This window comes from Diabrotica undecimpunctata, chromosome 2 (assembly GCF_040954645.1).
Source record: "Diabrotica undecimpunctata isolate CICGRU chromosome 2, icDiaUnde3, whole genome shotgun sequence".
Taxonomy (NCBI): domain Eukaryota; kingdom Metazoa; phylum Arthropoda; class Insecta; order Coleoptera; family Chrysomelidae; genus Diabrotica; species Diabrotica undecimpunctata.
In genome coordinates, this window is record NC_092804.1 from 132,020,078 (window position 1) to 132,038,784 (window position 18,707).

The 18,707-nt window shown below is 32.1% G+C and overlaps 1 protein-coding gene across 1 annotated transcript in view; it reads right to left on the reverse strand.

The window, feature by feature from the left end:
• Nucleotides 1–1,297: 1,297 nt before the first annotated feature.
• LOC140434893 (CD63 antigen-like) overlaps nt 1,298–18,707 on the reverse strand; it is a 101,486-nt gene continuing 84,076 nt past the window's right edge. The window contains exons 5-6 of the mRNA XM_072523506.1: nt 8,694–8,912; nt 1,298–6,166 (exon numbers count right to left, since the gene is read on the reverse strand). Coding sequence (XP_072379607.1) covers nt 6,101–6,166; nt 8,694–8,912 — 285 coding nt within the window. The 3' untranslated portion in view covers nt 1,298–6,100. The remainder of the gene's footprint in view (nt 6,167–8,693; nt 8,913–18,707) is intronic.

Sequence of the window (18,707 nt, forward strand, 5' to 3'; positions counted from 1 at the left end):
TATATATATATATATATATATATATATATATATATATATTTATATATATATATATATATTTATATACATATATATATATATATATATATATATATATATATATATATATATATATATATATATATATATATATATATATATATATATATAAAGTAAATGATTAGGAAGGGGAGATCCACTGTCTGATCATTTACTTTTTTTGTTAGGTGTTTGGATAGGTGTCTATTTTGTCTTTATGGTATTTATTTCTAATCCCACGTTCCTTCTTTTTTGCTACAATTCTTCTAGTATTATATTAATTTCTGTTTCCCCATACGCGAATAGAATAACGTCTTCAGATAATCTAAGGTTATTAAGGTCTTTCTCCTGCTATGTATGCTATGATTATGTACATGTACAAAGGCGAACCATAAAGTATATAATATTGTACAAAAAACCTTAAAAAATGTACTCATTAAAATTTGTCTTTTGTATTATGTATTTGTTTGACTGTATGTAGGTGTTCTGTTGTACTGTAAAATTCCTTTCCAGTCTATTTGTTATTATTCGCACAAAAAGCTTGTATAGGAGACTTATCGGTCGGTAATTTTCCAGATCTCCTGGATCACCTTTTTTAGACATATATACAGTATGACCAATGCTCGACCTAATCTTCCCTCCCCCCATACACCGTCTAGGATATTTTCTTATATTAGGCATATCTTAAATAGATTTAACACTTCGTTATCTCAGTAAAAAAAACCTCACCATCGTCTACAGCTTTGTTTTTTATTTAAAAATTCTTTATAAAAGGTATATAATTGAAAATACCCTTTCGGGCTACATTACAGAACGTTTTCGGACTAAAAAGCCCATCATCAGTGTATTATTACCAGGTACACATTGTAGACCTTGTCTGAATAGGTTCTAGATGGCAATTGCTATCTAGATGACAATGTAACAAACAACAAATTTTGTAACTTTTTAAGGGTTTTTACTCAGATATTTGGTGGCTTGAATCATGTATACAGGTAATACACTGATACGCTGATAATGGGCTTTTTAGTCGGAAAAAGTTCAGTGATGTAGCCCGAAAAGGTCTTTTTAATTATATACCTTTTATAAAGGATTTTTAAATAAAACTTTTGTGATTCATAGTATACAGTTAACTGCAGGAATTTCATTTTGGGCTTTTTATTTGTTGGAGTGCAAAATCGATTTCTTCTATTTGAATGCCAGGTATTTCATCAGAGTTGACAATTATTATTATTTTTCTATTTTCTACATAGGTCTCTTGCTTTTTTTATAGAGTTGCCTATAAAAATTGTCTGTGAGTTTTAGTATTCCTTCTCTATTTTCTATATTATTTTTATGTTATTCGTATTTTAGTCTTACAATTTTTTATCACTGTCGTTCTTATTTTAACAAACTCAACCCTCTGTTCTTTTCAATAATATTTTCCCTAGTCCACTAGGAGAAACCTTAGTGAACTAGTCTGGTGTTACGTTAATTATTTCTGTATACTGAATTGTGTTCGTTTCCCCTACTTTTATAAGTTCTCTTTTCTAGAAGTTGATTTGTTTTTAGATAGAGTTTATTAGTGCTTCTCTTTTGATAGATATTAGTTTTATTGTGATGAGTAATTATAAAGCTTATCTTAATGTCTAATACTGTACTATAAGCAGAATTTGAACAACACAGTTCCATACTTGCATACAAACCATATCCATACGAAATTGTTATGACACTCAGCTTCATTCTTGGACAAGATTAAAAATTTTGAATTCCATGAGAAAATGTGTTCCACAGAAAAGGTTTTACGGATACAAAAGTTGTAATATTTGTTATTACTTGAACTGCATTTATTTTAATAAGAAAAACATTTTATCTGTCTTATATCTAATACTTACATTTATTTAATAATTTTGTCGATCTTTAAATAAACTATTTACTACAAAAATTATTCATTCTACATGAATTATAAAACCACGTTCTATGAATTAAATATTTTTATCGATTCAATACATACTAAAAATTTGACTTCTGAATAACACTGAATGAAATATTAATATGTTTCCTACCAATACATTAGGATTAATAATCGATTTTTCAAAAAGTTACTGAATAAATCTTAGCTAATCAGCTATGTTTTATGTTATATCGAGTAAAAATCTTGGGTAAACAATTTTAAAAAATAATTATTTCCTCATGTATAAAAATTTATTGACTCCCTTATGTCAAACGTTAATATAGTTTTGGCGCTTGAAATACAATAATAAATAAAGTGTGTTCAAAATAAACCGAATACTACTTTCGAATAAAGTGTCACAATAAAAAAACTTAAATAATGGCGGAAAGTTGCCTTAAATCAAGAACTTTTCGTGCAAATAGTATATTGTCTTGAATTGTTTATGCTTGGATTTCAATAACCATTGTTCTGTCAATTAACATTTTAATTAAAAGTTTTATATCGTCCGACCAAATTAATTAATGTCTAATAAATACAAATATGATAAATACACCATTATATTTGAAAAAATAAATACATAGCAAAGTTTCTGCTTTTTACCTGACTTTTACTTAAATGGTAATATCTTCAATTATAAATCACTTGGCAACATTTAAGACAATATATCGAAAAGAACGAAACATTTTGCCTCATTTTGAGCGAAGTCTTATTCTTGTATATTTTGAACACACCGTATACAGAGCCTGAACAATTTCAGGTATTTTAGAAACTTAAAAAACTTACCAGCTAGTTATATTCGTGATATTAACAAATAAATAAAAATATCATTTAAAAAACAACAGTGATAATCTAACAAATCAGTCTGTGAATAACACGAAAATTAGTGACGAACGAACAATGTTTAATACTATGTCCCAAAAATTACAAAGCTTAAATTATCCTCCATGGAGTATGTAAAATAATAATTTTAATATATGTTAAACTTGTGTGGTAACAATAAAAGTGGCAAAATCGATTTCAACCCTTTTCCTAGAATTCTCTTTAATCACTATATGGGGTCATCCCAAAACTATACTAACTCTTCATGAAAGTGCTGTATATCGCAGTTAGCAGTGGGGAGTGTCTTGTTTAGTAGCATGCTTTTGTTTACATTGTCTTTTTAGCGTTCGTTGTATTTTGTTATCGCAGAAAACAACGGCGATGCAAACAACAGTTTTTGGCAAAATAATGATTGCCCAATTGAAGAATATTATGATAGAATTCAAGGCCATTACAAAAAGTGAATTTCAGAACTGCTTCAATTATCTTGATGCATTGTATTCGTTAAATCCTATCATCTGGCACATCCCTGGATATTACATACGGATGCGAAGAATACGATCTGCTACTGTCATTTAAAATGAACATCCCCATAGACGGTGCGACGTTTCATGCGTTAGGATTTAATGAATATTAACGAATAAAAAGGCAGCATGCCGCAGGGATCTTTCAATGATACACAGCACCTGATGAAAGATTTCGGTAGGGATTACTTCGAATGATGCCACGAGCTGGATGAAGAAGAATAAAGCATTGCGGAGTTATGACCGAATACACATCTGGGCACAGAAACCAATCAGAAGAATTCCATAAGTAGCGCAATTAATGGACGTATTTCCAGTGGAAATCGTACATATTATGCTAATAAAAGATTGATGACATCGAAAATATTTGACATAAGACCCAAAATGACTATCTACAGAACTTTGATTAGACCCGTAGTAACCTATGGTTGTGAAACCTGGGTAATGACGAAAAAGGAAGCCCAACTCAGGACATTCGAGAGAATGATACTGAGAAAAGTATATGGCCCGGTGCAAGAGAAAGACGACACATGGAGAATCAGGAGAAACGATTAGGTTAATGAACTGAATGAAGGGTATGACATTGAAAGATTTGTGAAAAGTCAGACTGTCATGGCTGGGACATATTCAGCGACAAGAAGACACGAAAACGACAAGGAAGATGTTACAGTGGAAGTCGGTAGGAAGGCCCAGGACGAGATGCTTGGATGACGTGGAAGACTACCTGAAAACCATGAATATAAGACAATGGAGGAGAAGGTCCCAAGAGAGACCTGAATGGAAGGACATAGCCAGACAGGCAAAGACCCATCAAGGGTTATGATGCCAAAAGAAGAAGGAGTTATGAACGAAGACTTTTGGGTGAAACTACGTATTTGAATAAAAATTCAACACGTGATCGTTAATTTAAATGATTTGTGTTAATTTTAATTTTTCGATATTTTTTCGAGTTCGAAAACATATCTTTTCTCCACCTTTATTAAAGTTTTTTATGCACTAAACATATCAGTATTTCCATTTATGATTTAAAGTTTTGAATTAAGGGATAAAGGGTTAAAACAAATTTCACTAAGCTTTTATTTAGATACTACTGTAACTGTACCAAAGCCATTAATATGTCACATTTCAGTTTTACCGTCTTATATGGAAATAATATACCACACAATTAGATTGGAAGCCATTTTCAAAATATCTATTTTAACAAGGTTATTTTGAAAATGTTTTCCGCACTCAAATACAAAATCAGTTTTTTAATTTTCATATTATGCAGTAAATATTATTTCTATAAAAAAAAATATTTCTTGTGTACATATGAGGCAGTAGGTTTGATCAGAAGGATTCCATGTCTCCCAGGAACGAAGTTTTTGTAAAGTGCCAATTAGTATTCAGTTTAAAGTCCGTAATAATAGGACACCGCATTGCATAAATTTATTGAGATACATACGATAAGGAATAAGCAGTTTTATATTTTTGTGTTTGATTAAAATGAAAAATAATATTTACAACACATAAAACATTTTAAGTGGTATTTATTTATTTAAGTGCAGTTTCGGTAGCAGCAACTCCAATTTCAATGGTAAGGAATGAATATCAAATGAAACGATAAAACTTATTACTTAATAATACTGAGTGCGTTTTTACAATTCATTTATAGAAGAAGAAAAATACAAACTTTCCGACTACATACTGCTTTCACCTATAATCGCTTTACTTATCTTACAAATTATTTTTTCATTTCAAATAATCGTTATGCGAGGCGTGTCTTTTAGCTTTTGCATACTGGAACATAGACAAAAATATTTGCAAGGAAAATTGTAAAAAAAAATAATTTTTAGTTGGATACGTCGGGTAACCAAAGAAAACAAATCAGCTGCGGTGAATTGTTGTAAAAAAACCCTACACCGCTTAAACACAGGAAACTCGAGAAATACAAATTGGATTTACTCATAAAAACCAGAAAGTAAACGTCAGTCATGTATTTGGATGCTTCAAGGTGAAGAAAAGTCGACAAAGGTCATCCATTATGTATCTCCAAAAAGATAGTCGCGATACTTGTATTTCAACCATTTATATGGCGCAAGTCATCGCTGAGTTTTGGAAAATCAATCCTAAACAATGAATCATCCTAAACTTAGGACAATGCAAGTGTGTATACAGTTGGGAGGACAGTCGAAGTTCTAATATACCAAAAGGTGGAATTGATAGACCGTCTTTCGGATCTTTCCACAGTCCTGTCTTAATACCCAACTATTTTATTACTTTTCCGAAAATCAAGGCCGGACTACGGATTCCAGTTGTCAAAAGATGCAGTTGATGCCCTCAAAAATGCAATTACTGGAGAATATTTCGAAATATGATTAGAAGATCTATACTATTTTATTCTAGTTCTATATGCAAAATAAAAAGACATTAATATACCATTAACAAATAATTAATCATATTTTTTTGGGACACGCATTTTTCTACTAAAAATTGTACTATATTCAAGTTAAAATCAGACTTGTGAGATTTTCTTGTGAGTTAATTTGTTCAGACACACTTTGGCTTTAATTGTAAAATGCAAAAAATCCTTAGCTCCTAGAAATTGGCAAATAATATAAAAATAAATATCTTCGATATTAGTGAAAATCATATTATGACAACTATTATTATCAACTAATATCAAAGACATTATGACAAATAACATGGACATCGAAAAAATACAATACAATTATTAGTATAAACTAAAAGGAAATAGAAAACAGTGGACAGAATACTATATAGATTGGGTAAAATGCTATGTTATAATGGTGTACATTAATTTTTATATTTACACAGTTTCATATTCTTTGCGTATGGAACGAGCTAAGCAGCAGGCAAATATTATTCCAATCAGCTGAAACATACAAAAAATGTATAAATATTTGTTCAGTTAATCAGTTGTCATAATTTATAAGAGGGGCAAAAATCTTCTTTGATGCGAAAATAATTTTTTTCTGCGAATTTATTTTGCATGCAATGTTATGGATCGAAATAAATCGATCTTTTGTTGCAAGGAAAAGAAAAATGTGAGTCTCGATCTTTTAAGTAACACGGTAAATATTGTCATATAATTGTTTCCTTATAACTTTTTAAATAATGAGAATTTCTAATTTCAACAACTTTTTGAAAAAAAAATTATGACCAGAAGTTAACCAAGATAACCTCGATTTTTCTAGATTTTAGGAGGAGGCTCCAAACCTTCCCTCGTTCCCAAAATTTTTTTGTAGTATAATATTGGATTAAAAACGGGACGTCACTGGAATGAAATACCTATTTTACAACTTTTTTTGTTTGTAAAATCATTAATTTATAAGATACAGCCACTTTTTTAAATGCAATATTACATTTTTACAAATATTAAGTTTATTAGTAACTTTCAATTTGAAAGAGAAAATATATTAATTTAATTTAAGAAGTGTTCAAAGTGACCTCCCCTTTCCTTTATACAGGCTTTACATCTCTTTTCAACAATAAATACCAAATATTTTGAAAAAGCAAATGTGTGTCGAAATGCATTAGCAGCTTCTAAAATTCGGTTTATTGTTAAATTTAATTTTAAGTCGTTACTCTGCCTTTGCAGAAAAACTGAAATTATTCATTTTCAATTTAATTAATTCAAACAACTTCGTTCACAATAATAGTCCAGTCGGGATAGAATTTGACTTTGCATTGCACGCTGACACAAATTTTATTTTTCTAACCGGGAGGCTTTATCTGTGCTGATGATATGGTATCTCTGTCAAGGGAAAGTGTTTCGACGACATAGAAAAGAAATTGTCGCCTGCACTAGAAGAACTAACACAGAGTACTATAACCATTACTATCTAAAACCTAACCCTTCAAAAACCCGTGTGCGCGTACCACCTAACTAAACAACCAGCATGCTAAGAAAACTTTGAATACAACATCGAGAGGTAAGCTATTAGGTCAATGTAAAGAACCGAAATATCTTGGGGTAAGACTGGATCGAGCTCTTACGTTTAAAAGCCAAGATAGAAAATTTAATCTGGAACAGTTAAGCAGCTCAGCCAATTGTGATAAGGACCTCAGCCCTGGCTTTGCGTTTCTCTATAAAGGAGAACTCACCTCCAGTTTTAATAGAAGAACCATAGTTCCTGCAATTGAAAAGGAGAAGGTTTTCTAGGAGAAGAAATCCTAGGTTTGGCCAAACAAGGCATCCGACGAGATTGAATTCTCGCAAAAGTTTAATGAATTCACAACTTCAGAAGACAGCAAAAAGAAAAGAGATGTATGAACGCTATATTTATAATGAGGTGCGAGATAAATCATTAGAATACAACAAACCGGCATATGTATGTTTCGTGCACCTTAAGGCATTTGACAGGGTCAAGTTAAAGGACGTTCTACGTAAAATATCTACAAGAACAACACAACTAAAGTAAAAATAGAAGAAAAACCCAAATTGACCCAATTGAAGCTGGCAATGGGATAAGACAGGGGGATTCTCTGAGCCCTCTATTGTTTAACCTAGTCATGGATGAAATAATAGAAATTTAAGAACTAGAACAGGATACCAAATGAGAGAAGAAAACTTAATAAATAATCTGATATCCAGATAACGCAATATTAATATCTTAAAGTGAAGATGATTTACAAAGTATGCTGCACCAATTTAATATAAATGCCAGAAAATTCAACAGGTTAATTTCACCAAGAAAGACAAAATGCATGGTTATAACAGAAAAACTACTAAGATGTAAATTAGATACGATAGAATAGAGGGATAGATTGGAGGGTCATATAATAGAACAATTGATGGAGTTTAAATATCTAGGCATCACACTATCTAGCTACGGAAATCTCGAAACAGAAATGGAAGATTAAGTGAATAGAGCAAACATAGCCACAGTTTGCCTGAATGAAACAATATGGGGAGATAACATACCGAGAAAGAAATGAAATGCAGAATTTACAATTTACAATTTCTCCAATAGGAAGACGATCAATAGGAAGAGCACGAAAACGATCGAACGCCAACTCACTGGAGACACATTGAAAACAGACAGAGATATGTACAAAAAAGAAGAAGAAGAGATCTGAACAGCGTTGCGGTTAGCTTTGGAGGGAAACTTTGTCCGTTGCTGCCCTAGATCCTAAAGAAGAGCAGGTTACGTGTCACCTCATGATGCAGGTTAAATTTAAAGAGGTGGGCGGTTTTCAGAACATGACAGATGTAACTGGGGCGAAATACAGAACGCTCGGCACCTATTGGTTTGTACTTACTTGAGACAAGAATGTACTCTACTTGACTTAATACAGCCAATGAAAAGGCAACCCAAGTTGCGGAGTATCGGCAGTATAAAATTTAAAAAGTGGCCCGGATACGCAAAGTAAGTAAGTATCTCAAATAAACGACTTACCTGCAAGGCTGCTATTCCCAGTCCGACTCCTCCAATAATAATGCCGTATTTGACGAAAATCTCTTTCAAATTTGTTAAACAGGAGGCTTGGTAAACATGCTCAGAATTAATTGTGCATGAGTCATTATCTTGGGTGTGAGGACAGCAAGTATGTGGCAGTACATCACTTTTTGTTATAGTTTTCCAGTCAGAAGGACCTCTAACACCGCAACATTCAGCCTAAAACAAAGAAAGTATATCAATAAACATGTAGTCATTTGAAATTTTAAATTATATTTATATTTGTAACCATATTATATTTGTAACCCTAAATGGAAACTGGCGGCACATTACAATTTTTTCGTAGATTTCGCTAATCAAACTTCTGACGTACTACTAACTAGTACTAGGTACTATTTAATTTTAAGTCATTTAATTAAGTGTCTATGATAAAATCAAAAAAGAAAAATTAATCACAATAGGTATGTTTGAAAACACTATTCGCGTACGTTCAATAACAGTTTGTAGACACCCTGATCATATTCAGTAAATTTTATTATGCAATCTATTTCTTTACTTCACGTGATTAAAATGCCATAGGACAATTATTGGACGTCCGAGTATAGATAGTGTCCTAGCGATAAACGAATACATCGGAATGGGTGACAGTATGAACCATCGATTTCGACTCTGCTTAAAGGAGTTGCTCGATTTTTTGTTTCGATAGCAGTCTGTAATATAGCCGGTCGTAATATAGCCAATTGACTTATTGTATATTGTTGTAAACTACAACAGTTAAAATATTTTTAATCGAAATACATTTTTTGCCAACTACCATTAATGGAATTTAAATCCATGTAACCTTAATATTGTTATATTTCTCTCGCATTTCTTAGCTGTTCAAACTTCTTCTTTAAGTTCCATCTTCTATCGAAGGTTGGAAATCATCATGGCTATGCGGACTCTGTTGACTGCCGCTCTAAAAAGTTCTGCACTACTGAATTCAAACCATTCCCTTAAGTTCTTAAGCCAGGATATTCTCCGTCTTCCCACATTTCGCTTTCCTCGGATTTTGCCTTGCGTAATAAGTTGTAATAATGCGTATTTTTGCCCTCTCATCACATGTCCTAAGTACTAAAGTTTTCGTCTTTTGATAATTCACCTATTCAAATGCAGGTACTTAACCCCGCTTCGTCTTGAGGGGAACATTTTTGTCAGTTAGTCAACGTCACATGGGTTGAGAGTGGAGAAGATGGGATAGTGATGGGATAGTTCACCTATTCAAATGTAGGTACTTAATCCCGCTTCGTCTTGAGGGGAACATTTTTGTCAGTTAGTCAACGTCACATGGGTTGAGAGTGGAGAAGATGGGATAGTGATGGGATAGTACCTCGCTTTCGTAGAGACGCTCTCGTATTGTTTCGGCTCGCTAAATTGTGGTATTACCGGCCTCGTAGAATTAAGTAAAGTTTGTTTAACAAAAAATGGTTGGCTTCAATTAGTGCGGTCGTAAATATTATTAAATTTATCTGACTGGGCCCATTGTTAAGGCCGATCCGGAGCGATAAGCAAACGAGGTAGACAGAGTTGGTATTTTGATAAAGTTGGTCTTTTGATAATTAACACTGACTAGACGGTACTCCTATAATAAAGCAAAGGGTCCACAAAATTTACAATAATTACGACGACAAAGACAAAAAACGGATGTAAAATATATTGCTTTGCCTTTTATACCCGAAATTAATGTTTTCAAATGAGTTTTAAAATAAATTAAATCTATTTTAATTGCTAAGATTATAGAAAACCAAACATTAATAATAATTTGTGGTTCTGAAAATAACCGTTTTTTTTAATCGTAACATTTGTAGATTTGATGACAGTATCACTCCACAAATAGTTCTGTTTCGATATGGCTATCCTCATGTAAATTAATTATGATCGGTTCAATTATATTATGATCTACATGAACATATGAATTTTCTTTACTTATTACGTGTCGGATTGAATTTCTCCAACTACTTGGAAGAATATCATTGACACATTTTCTTATTAACTTTACAACAGTACTACTTAACGTTGGAGAAATATTTTGTGACCTCACGTTAGACTTCAATTCGTGCCACATATGTTCTATGGGATCTATGGGTTCTATGGGATTAGACATAAAATAATACTGGATTTGATGTAATTCTTTTTACTGTGGTCCGAGGTATTTTCGTCAAATCGTATATTTCACTCGTAGCGGAAGTTGTGTCAAGTCCTCTTTTAAGTAAGGTAATGTATATAGTCTTTACAATTTGCTTTGCATCTACAGCTAAATGTTTCTTCTTTACCGGAACACTAGAAGAAGCCCCATTATTATTATCCACGGACGCCACAGAATGATAGAAAAGGTAATGAATAAAATGAGTAATACTACTTAACCCTTCCCGTGATAAAAAAAGACAAACACATTTTATCAAGACCTCGTATTTAAATACTGGTTGGTGTTCAGTTCCATAAACTTATTATATAAATACCTGAAAACCACTTAAAAGGTGATTAGCAAACGCGTCGCGCACTACCATCGAATTCGAAAAACCCTCGTTATCAGTACAGTTTCGTCAATATAAGCCTTATCGGTATTAATGAAATTATAATGAGTTTGGATTGAACGCAATTAAATCAACATTAAGAAATGAAGATTGACAAATTTTACCAGGAAACATATTTAAATTTTACATGAAACCGGACCTTTTATACTATTATCGGTTAACTCAGGATGTTTATAGTCGGTACTAATATTGAAGTCAACCATTTACTGCTAAACAAACTTTAAATTGTTTAGTGATACTGTACTGTCAGTAATAAAGTATTATAGTGTACTAAGTTGTGGTTATTGATTTAATTATTGAACCAGCCCTTGGAAAACTAACAAAGTCTACTCTACACTCTTTTACTGGAGTGTACTCCTCGAGGACCTGGAATCCGTGTGATACTGTTATGTTCCGACAGTCTGTCTAGTATTCTTGACATTCCTACACTGAAAATCGCTGAAAACCAAACATTTTACTTAGAGCGCGTCTGGCTAACATTAACGTAATCACCACTCTCTTGGTTATTCGTTCTATCTGGTTCCAAGCAAGCCTTGTATCTAATATTACCCCTAGATACTTTATTTCACTCATCAGATTTAGATTTGTACCATTTATGCCTAGAGGACCTAATCCCTCTAAATTCTGATAAATTTCATGATTTTTTACTTCTAGAGGATTATGTTAAGCCCTGAATTTGAAGTCCATTCTGGAACTGCAGGCCCGATCCTGTTTCATTCTATCTCTCTACCATTTTTTTGCCCCAGTTTTTCCTAGAACCATACGATATGGTTTCCAGTCTCAGTGTACTTCCAAGTATCTAGCGGTATCAGTTTTGATTCAGACTCTGGAAAGTGCATTTTGAAAATTTGTCTTCACCTTCAATATTCTGAGTGTATTCACTTATGGCCTTTTGGAGTGAGAGTATACTTATCTTGGAGAGAACTTTATGGAGCCTTGACATTTCTGCAGTGTGTTCTATCTCCTTGCCTTATCGTCCATCTAAGCCTGCCTAAACAATATTACACTTACTGACAGACGACTTCTGGCGGATGAGTTATTAAGTGGTAGAGCACTCTTTTTTCCTGGGGTTGGGAAACTTACCCTAAAGGCGGATGAACCAAAAAAATAGATCAATGGCATAAGGATGTAGGAGGCAAGGGAAAAGCACTACATTAAAGATCCTTAATGATTCTTAACCATTATGGCTAGTACAAGATGGTTAAAACAAGTGAATAATCATGATTTTCGGTCATCAAGATCCGGCAGGAGTCATTATCATCATTCTGGCTATACAACCCTGCGTGGGTTCTAGCCTTCTCAAGAATTTCGGACACGTACAGGAAAAGCCCGATCAACATTCAATATAATTAGAAAAGTAGGTACTTTATAGAAACTGACATCTGAGTCTGCAACTCAAAGTACGAATACTGAGGCGTTCTGTATTTTCTGTGTTATTATATGAAAAAATTGTTGGACGCTAAAAAAGGATATAAGTAACAGAATAGAAGCGTTTGAGATGTGGGCTTATAGAAGAATTTTAAAAATAAGTTGGGTCAATAATGAATAATGAACAGGGAAATAGTATACAGGGTGTCCAGAAACTCTCCTGACAAACGAAGACCGGAGATTCCTCAGACAATTTTAAGACAATTTAACCCAATTTACTTAGTCCGAAAATGCTTCCTAAGGGAGCTAGAGCTCTTTGAAGATGGCGCCTTGTAATTAGTTTTTTTTAAATACCTCAGAACGCTTCTATTTAGAAAAACGAAAACTGGTACGATTATTTAACCTCTAGAGTTAAATCGATTTCATAAATTGCTAATTTCTAGTACCGATCATAGGCGTCCGTTTTGGGTAGGTCAACGCTTATTTTAACCCATAACTTTTTTGTCTTTACCTTTTAAGCATTCGTAATACTAGATTATTAATTTTTCAAATATTCTAGTACTAAAACGTACTTTTACTCTAAGTCGATAGGATGCACCGTTGTCCAGAAAAATCGATTTTAAAATTTTTCGTTTTCTAGTCATGAAAGTTAAATTAATATTTTTTGCACTAGTTGACTTTGACCTGTCAATAGAAGAATAACCTACGTTTTTCATTGTCAAATTCTGGTTGATTTGCGAAATTTATCAAGTTTTTTAGCAGGAGATTTTCCTGCTCGTGAAGAATTCGCTAGATGGTTACAAAATCAGAAAAATCAAAATAATAATTTTTTCAGGTACATTTTGTTTTGCGACAAAGCTACATTCACAAAAAATGGAATTTTTAATGTGCATAATGCACAATATAATTCGTATGTTGATGACAATCCCCACGTTGTTAAAGAATTTAAGCATCAGCTTAGGTTTAGCATAAACGTCTGAATAGAAGTAGTTAACGATTATCTACTCGGACCTGGGGAATTGCCTGCTCGTTTAAATGGTGCTGATTACTTACATTTCCTGCAAAATGTTTTACCTGATTTATTAGATGATGTGCCTTTTAAATATTCGGCAAAATTTATGGTTTCTAGATGACGGCTGTCCGACCCACTTTAGCAGGAATGTACGAGACTTTCTTGATAATAACTACGAAGACCAGTTGATTGGCAGAGGCGGTCCAGTTTCTTGGCCAGCAAGGTCGCCAGATTTTAATCCTTGCGATTATTGTGTTTGGGGATACATAAAAGCATTTGTTTATTGCGGTTCGATACAAAATCGTGCAAAATTCTGGCTAAGGATAGAAGATGCTTTCAACGAATTTAGAAACAATTTTGGAATTTTGACAAGAATTCAGCGTTCTCTAAGCAAAAGGGCAAATGTATGCATAAAGATCAATGGTCATCATATCGAACATCTTTTGTAGCTGTCTACCTTTGATACGTTTTTCTTTTGTGTTAATTTCGTTCCATCGTAATAAATACTTTGTTTTTAAAACCCTTTAAATAAAATTTTCTTTTAATTTGATTTTTTGCTTCGTTTCCTAAACTTTTTTTACGAACTGTGTGCTGCATTTATTGAAACGAAAGATAATTTATACAATTAATTAAGGTATCTATTAATTTAACTTTCATGACGAAAAAACGAAAAATTTCAAATCGATTTTTCTAAAAAATTGTGTATCCTACCGACTTAAAGGTACTCTACCTCTTAGTACTAGAATATCTCAAAATTTAATAATCTAGTATAACGAATACTTAAAAGTTAAAGACAAAAAAGTTATGTATTAAAATAACCATTGATCTAACCAAAACGGTTGCCTATGACCAGTACTAGAAATTCACAATTGATGGAATCGATTTAATTCTGGATGGATAAATAATCGTACTAGTTTTCGGTTTTCTAAAAAGAAGCGTTCTGGAGGTATTTAAAATTACAAGGCACCATCTTCAAAGAGCTCTAGCTCCATTATGAAGCATTTTCGGACTAAGTAAAATGGGTTAAATTGTCTTAAAATTATCTGAGGAATCTCCGGTCTTCGTTTGTCAGGAGAGTTGCTGGACAACCTGTATATCTAATTATTTTTTATTGAAGAATTAAAATAGAAAATTTCACATAAATATCCAAGAAATCTTGTAAAGAATGTGTCAAGAAAGTGAAAAACAAGAGATTACAAATCGATTACGAAAAATGATACCTACCGCAATCAAAACAAACGCTATTATTAGGTTCTTTTCATTTTATTTTTAGAAAAGTTTCTGACCTGTTCCCCTGATCTCAACTACAGAAGGAAGCTAGTTCTTTTTTTTTTAATTTTATTTTAAACACGCAATATTCGCAGGTGGTATAGATTGTTAACAAAGTTTATGCAGGCGATATAATTATGTAAGAATCAAAATTCATATAAAATATATAAATAAATAAGTACATACATTTTTGATAAGTAGAAATATTTTTAGTAAAGTTTTTACTAGGATGCCCAAGAGATAACTTTTTCATTATATGAAAATTGACAACATATGTTTTGATTTGTCAATAGAAAGAATTTTCAAATAATAAAAATAGAGGAAATAATTTTTTTTCTATTTAAGTTATTTTCTACACCTATTTATAAAAACTAAGATTAAAATAGTAATTAAGATCCGAAGCAGCCTGGGTAGAATGTTAAAATGATAATCAGTTCTAAAACCACAATGTCCTGCCTATGATAGCATATTTAATGATAAGTTGGAATATAAGATAACAAAATAGAGTAATTAGATTATTTGTTACTTTTGCCCACTTAAATTTATATAACGATGATCCTAGATGTTTAAAAATATTTTGTGGTGAGAGATTATATAAGTATTTTTACGATTATGATTTTGCATCGATTATTTAACTCGATGTACATTATAACAATTATTTAACTTTTAAGTGCGAATTTAAAAATAAAAGTATTATTTAAATAATCGCCTTTATTTTTATTCCAAGTTGATTATAAAGGTTAATTTTTCTAATATCTTCCGAGGAAAACAACATAAATGAAGTCAAATTTTTAGTTTTTATTTTTAATGTATTCTTTCTTTCACCAATTTCGAAGCATAAAATAATCGTTTATATTTGGAGTAAAAAAAAAGTAAAAAATGCGATAAAAAAAGTGCCGTAATAATTTTAGTTCACGCTTTCTATAAACTAACACAGTTCCGTTAGTATAATGCTTCCAAATCCTCATTTGAAAACAAAATATAGTGTATACCAATAGCTATCAATTACAGTGGGTGATCAAATTATTATGATCAGTCACAAAAGTTTAAGATTTTCAAATTTTTTCAAAAATTTTATAATAAAATCATATGCTGCCATGTGATTAAGGTATGCCAATATATATTTTGTCAATAATAACATTCCTTTTTTGACGTTTACAGCTCTAGAACTGTCGTTTGTGTCAAATTACGAGACAACATACATATTGTTGTGAATTTGCGCTTGGAGTTTACTGAATTTGAACTGTGAACTGAATTTGTATGTTTTTGTATTGTTTTTGAAAGATTAGTATCGTTTTATCTTTGTAGTATGTTTTATTAATGTATTAGTGGTGATTGTGAGTGAAAAAAAAAACTATCAGTTTTAATGTTAAAGACATTTTCAAAACATTTCGATTTTTGAGAAGGAAATCATAATGGGTAAGGCTAAAGACGTCCCTGTGTGTAAAATGGTGGAGATAAAGACACTTTTATTGAATACAAAGCTTTCCCAACGTCAGATAGCTTAACAATGCCAAGTAGCGTAAGCAACAGTGAGCAATATCAAGAAAAAAATTGATACCAACAAACCCCTGACTCACCAGCGTGCCTAAAAAAAGCGTGTCACTACACCCAGAGACGAAAGAAAAATGAGGGATATCTTCGTAAACAATAGAAAGAAGCCAAGAAGAATCCTTACGGGACTTATTTGTTAAGCTGAGATGCCAGTTTCTGACATAACAGTCCGCAGAAGGCTTGCTGAGCAAGGTTTCAAATCATGTCGCCCTGCAAAAAAACCATAGTGGAGCGAGTAAAGCTTCCTCTCAAGATCATGGTATGGTCTGTAATCAGCAGTAAGGGCACAGGGAGGCTGAACATTGTAAATGAAATGATAAATCAACATCAGTATATTAAAGTTGTGGAAAGAAAGCTCATGGCGCAAATAAAAGACTGGTTTGGCGAATCGGAGGATTTTACCTTTATGCACGATTCAGCACCGTGCCATAAGGCAAAAAGAGTAACATCGTACCTAGAAAAAAAGAAAATTAAAGTACTGAAGTGGCCAGGTAATTCCCCAGACCTCAATCCGATCGAAAATCTATGGGAGCTTATGAAGAGGGGGATTGCCCAGGGAACTGTCACAAATAAGCAGCAGTTAATTGAGAGACCCATTGCCACCTGGCACAGAAACGATAAAATAAAAGAAGACTGCCTGAGAAACATTCAAAGCATGCCAAGGAGGATCAAAGCTGTCATCCAAGCTAAAGGAGGTCACACAAAATAAAAAAAAAATCTGTTATTTAAGGTCAAAGAAAAAAATATTTTAAAATTTTGTAAAAGAACGTGTTTATGATCTATTTTTATATTATATTCACATCATTAGACGCTTATATGCAGTTTTATTCTTTATTAAACAGCAAAATACAAAGTTTTTTGAAGTGATCATAATAATTTGATCACCCACTGTATATTTACTTAATTACAATTCACTTTAATTTTTATTAATTTGTTTTTGATACAACCTAAAAAATCTAAAATAGATTGAAGAAACAAATCGGATGAATGCAGTTTTCACTAGCATTTTTTAATGTTAAGTTTTTGCAACATACAGTATTTTGCAATCCTTAAATATTTTGAGAGATGTATCAAGATCATCGAGCAAAAAGACAATTGTCTTATCAAGATGTAGGTATACTCAATGTTAGTGTGCAATTCGAAGAGACCAATATTCTAAAGAACTTGAATAAATAAAAAATTAAGATACAACGATCCAGAACTCAAGAATAAAACCTAAATATTGTTGTTATTATTATGACAATTTACAATTTTTATTTTCAGAACAGGACGGCAAATTTGAACTGAAATAAAAAAGTTGTGTTACAATTATGTGTAAATTAATAGCTACGCTACTATAATACGTTCTCATTATAGCCCCGAAAAGTTTTTGTCAAATGACCTTTTCATAAATATCCAATTGTACTGTAAGCCACGTGGACACGTCATTGTCATGGGAGATATGATAGGCTAGTCCATAAAAGAACGGAACAAATAAATCATGTATAATATTGATTTTTTTAGACATAGAGCATTATTTGAGCGAGAAAAGTTTTGTTTGTTCCCGAATTCAGAAAATAGTAGCTTTTAGTTATTTTTGCTAAAAAAATCCATCGGCTGGAAAAAGTAAAAATATTATTCTGAAGGTCCTTTTATTGTGGCATTTTAATATCATGTACTATTTTTTATATGTATATGTTTCCATTTCGTAAATCGTTCTCAAAATACAAATTATTTTGTTTTGTTACTATAGAAAATAGAAAAAAATTCTTCTAATAATTTACTTTTATCTGTCTCCTTCATATTGACAATTCAGACATATATTATAAATTTTACAGTAGATGACTTTAAATAATATTGTCAATATTTTTGAATATTTAAGCGTCAAAATAAACGTATTTTAAACTGAAACTGTGGTTTATCTAGTCAGCTACAAACTTCCAGCTTTGGACATAGGCGTTCCTCTCATTTTTCCAGAGTTGTATTATTTTGCGATATTTGCATCAATATCGGTTCCAGTATTGTCCCAACAGTCCCTAAGTTGTGATCTTCTTCTTTGACAAATGTCTCCAATATATAATTAATTTGTTCCACGGGTCATCCTGTCTTAGGGTATGTCCATCAAATTTACGTTTAAGTTTTGCTACATGAGTTGAGACGTGAGTTAAATAAAAATAGTTCAACTATGTGTACTTTAATTAATCCCTGAAACTACAAAAAAAACGTCATATATTTCGTCATCGTCGTGCAGCATTCCTT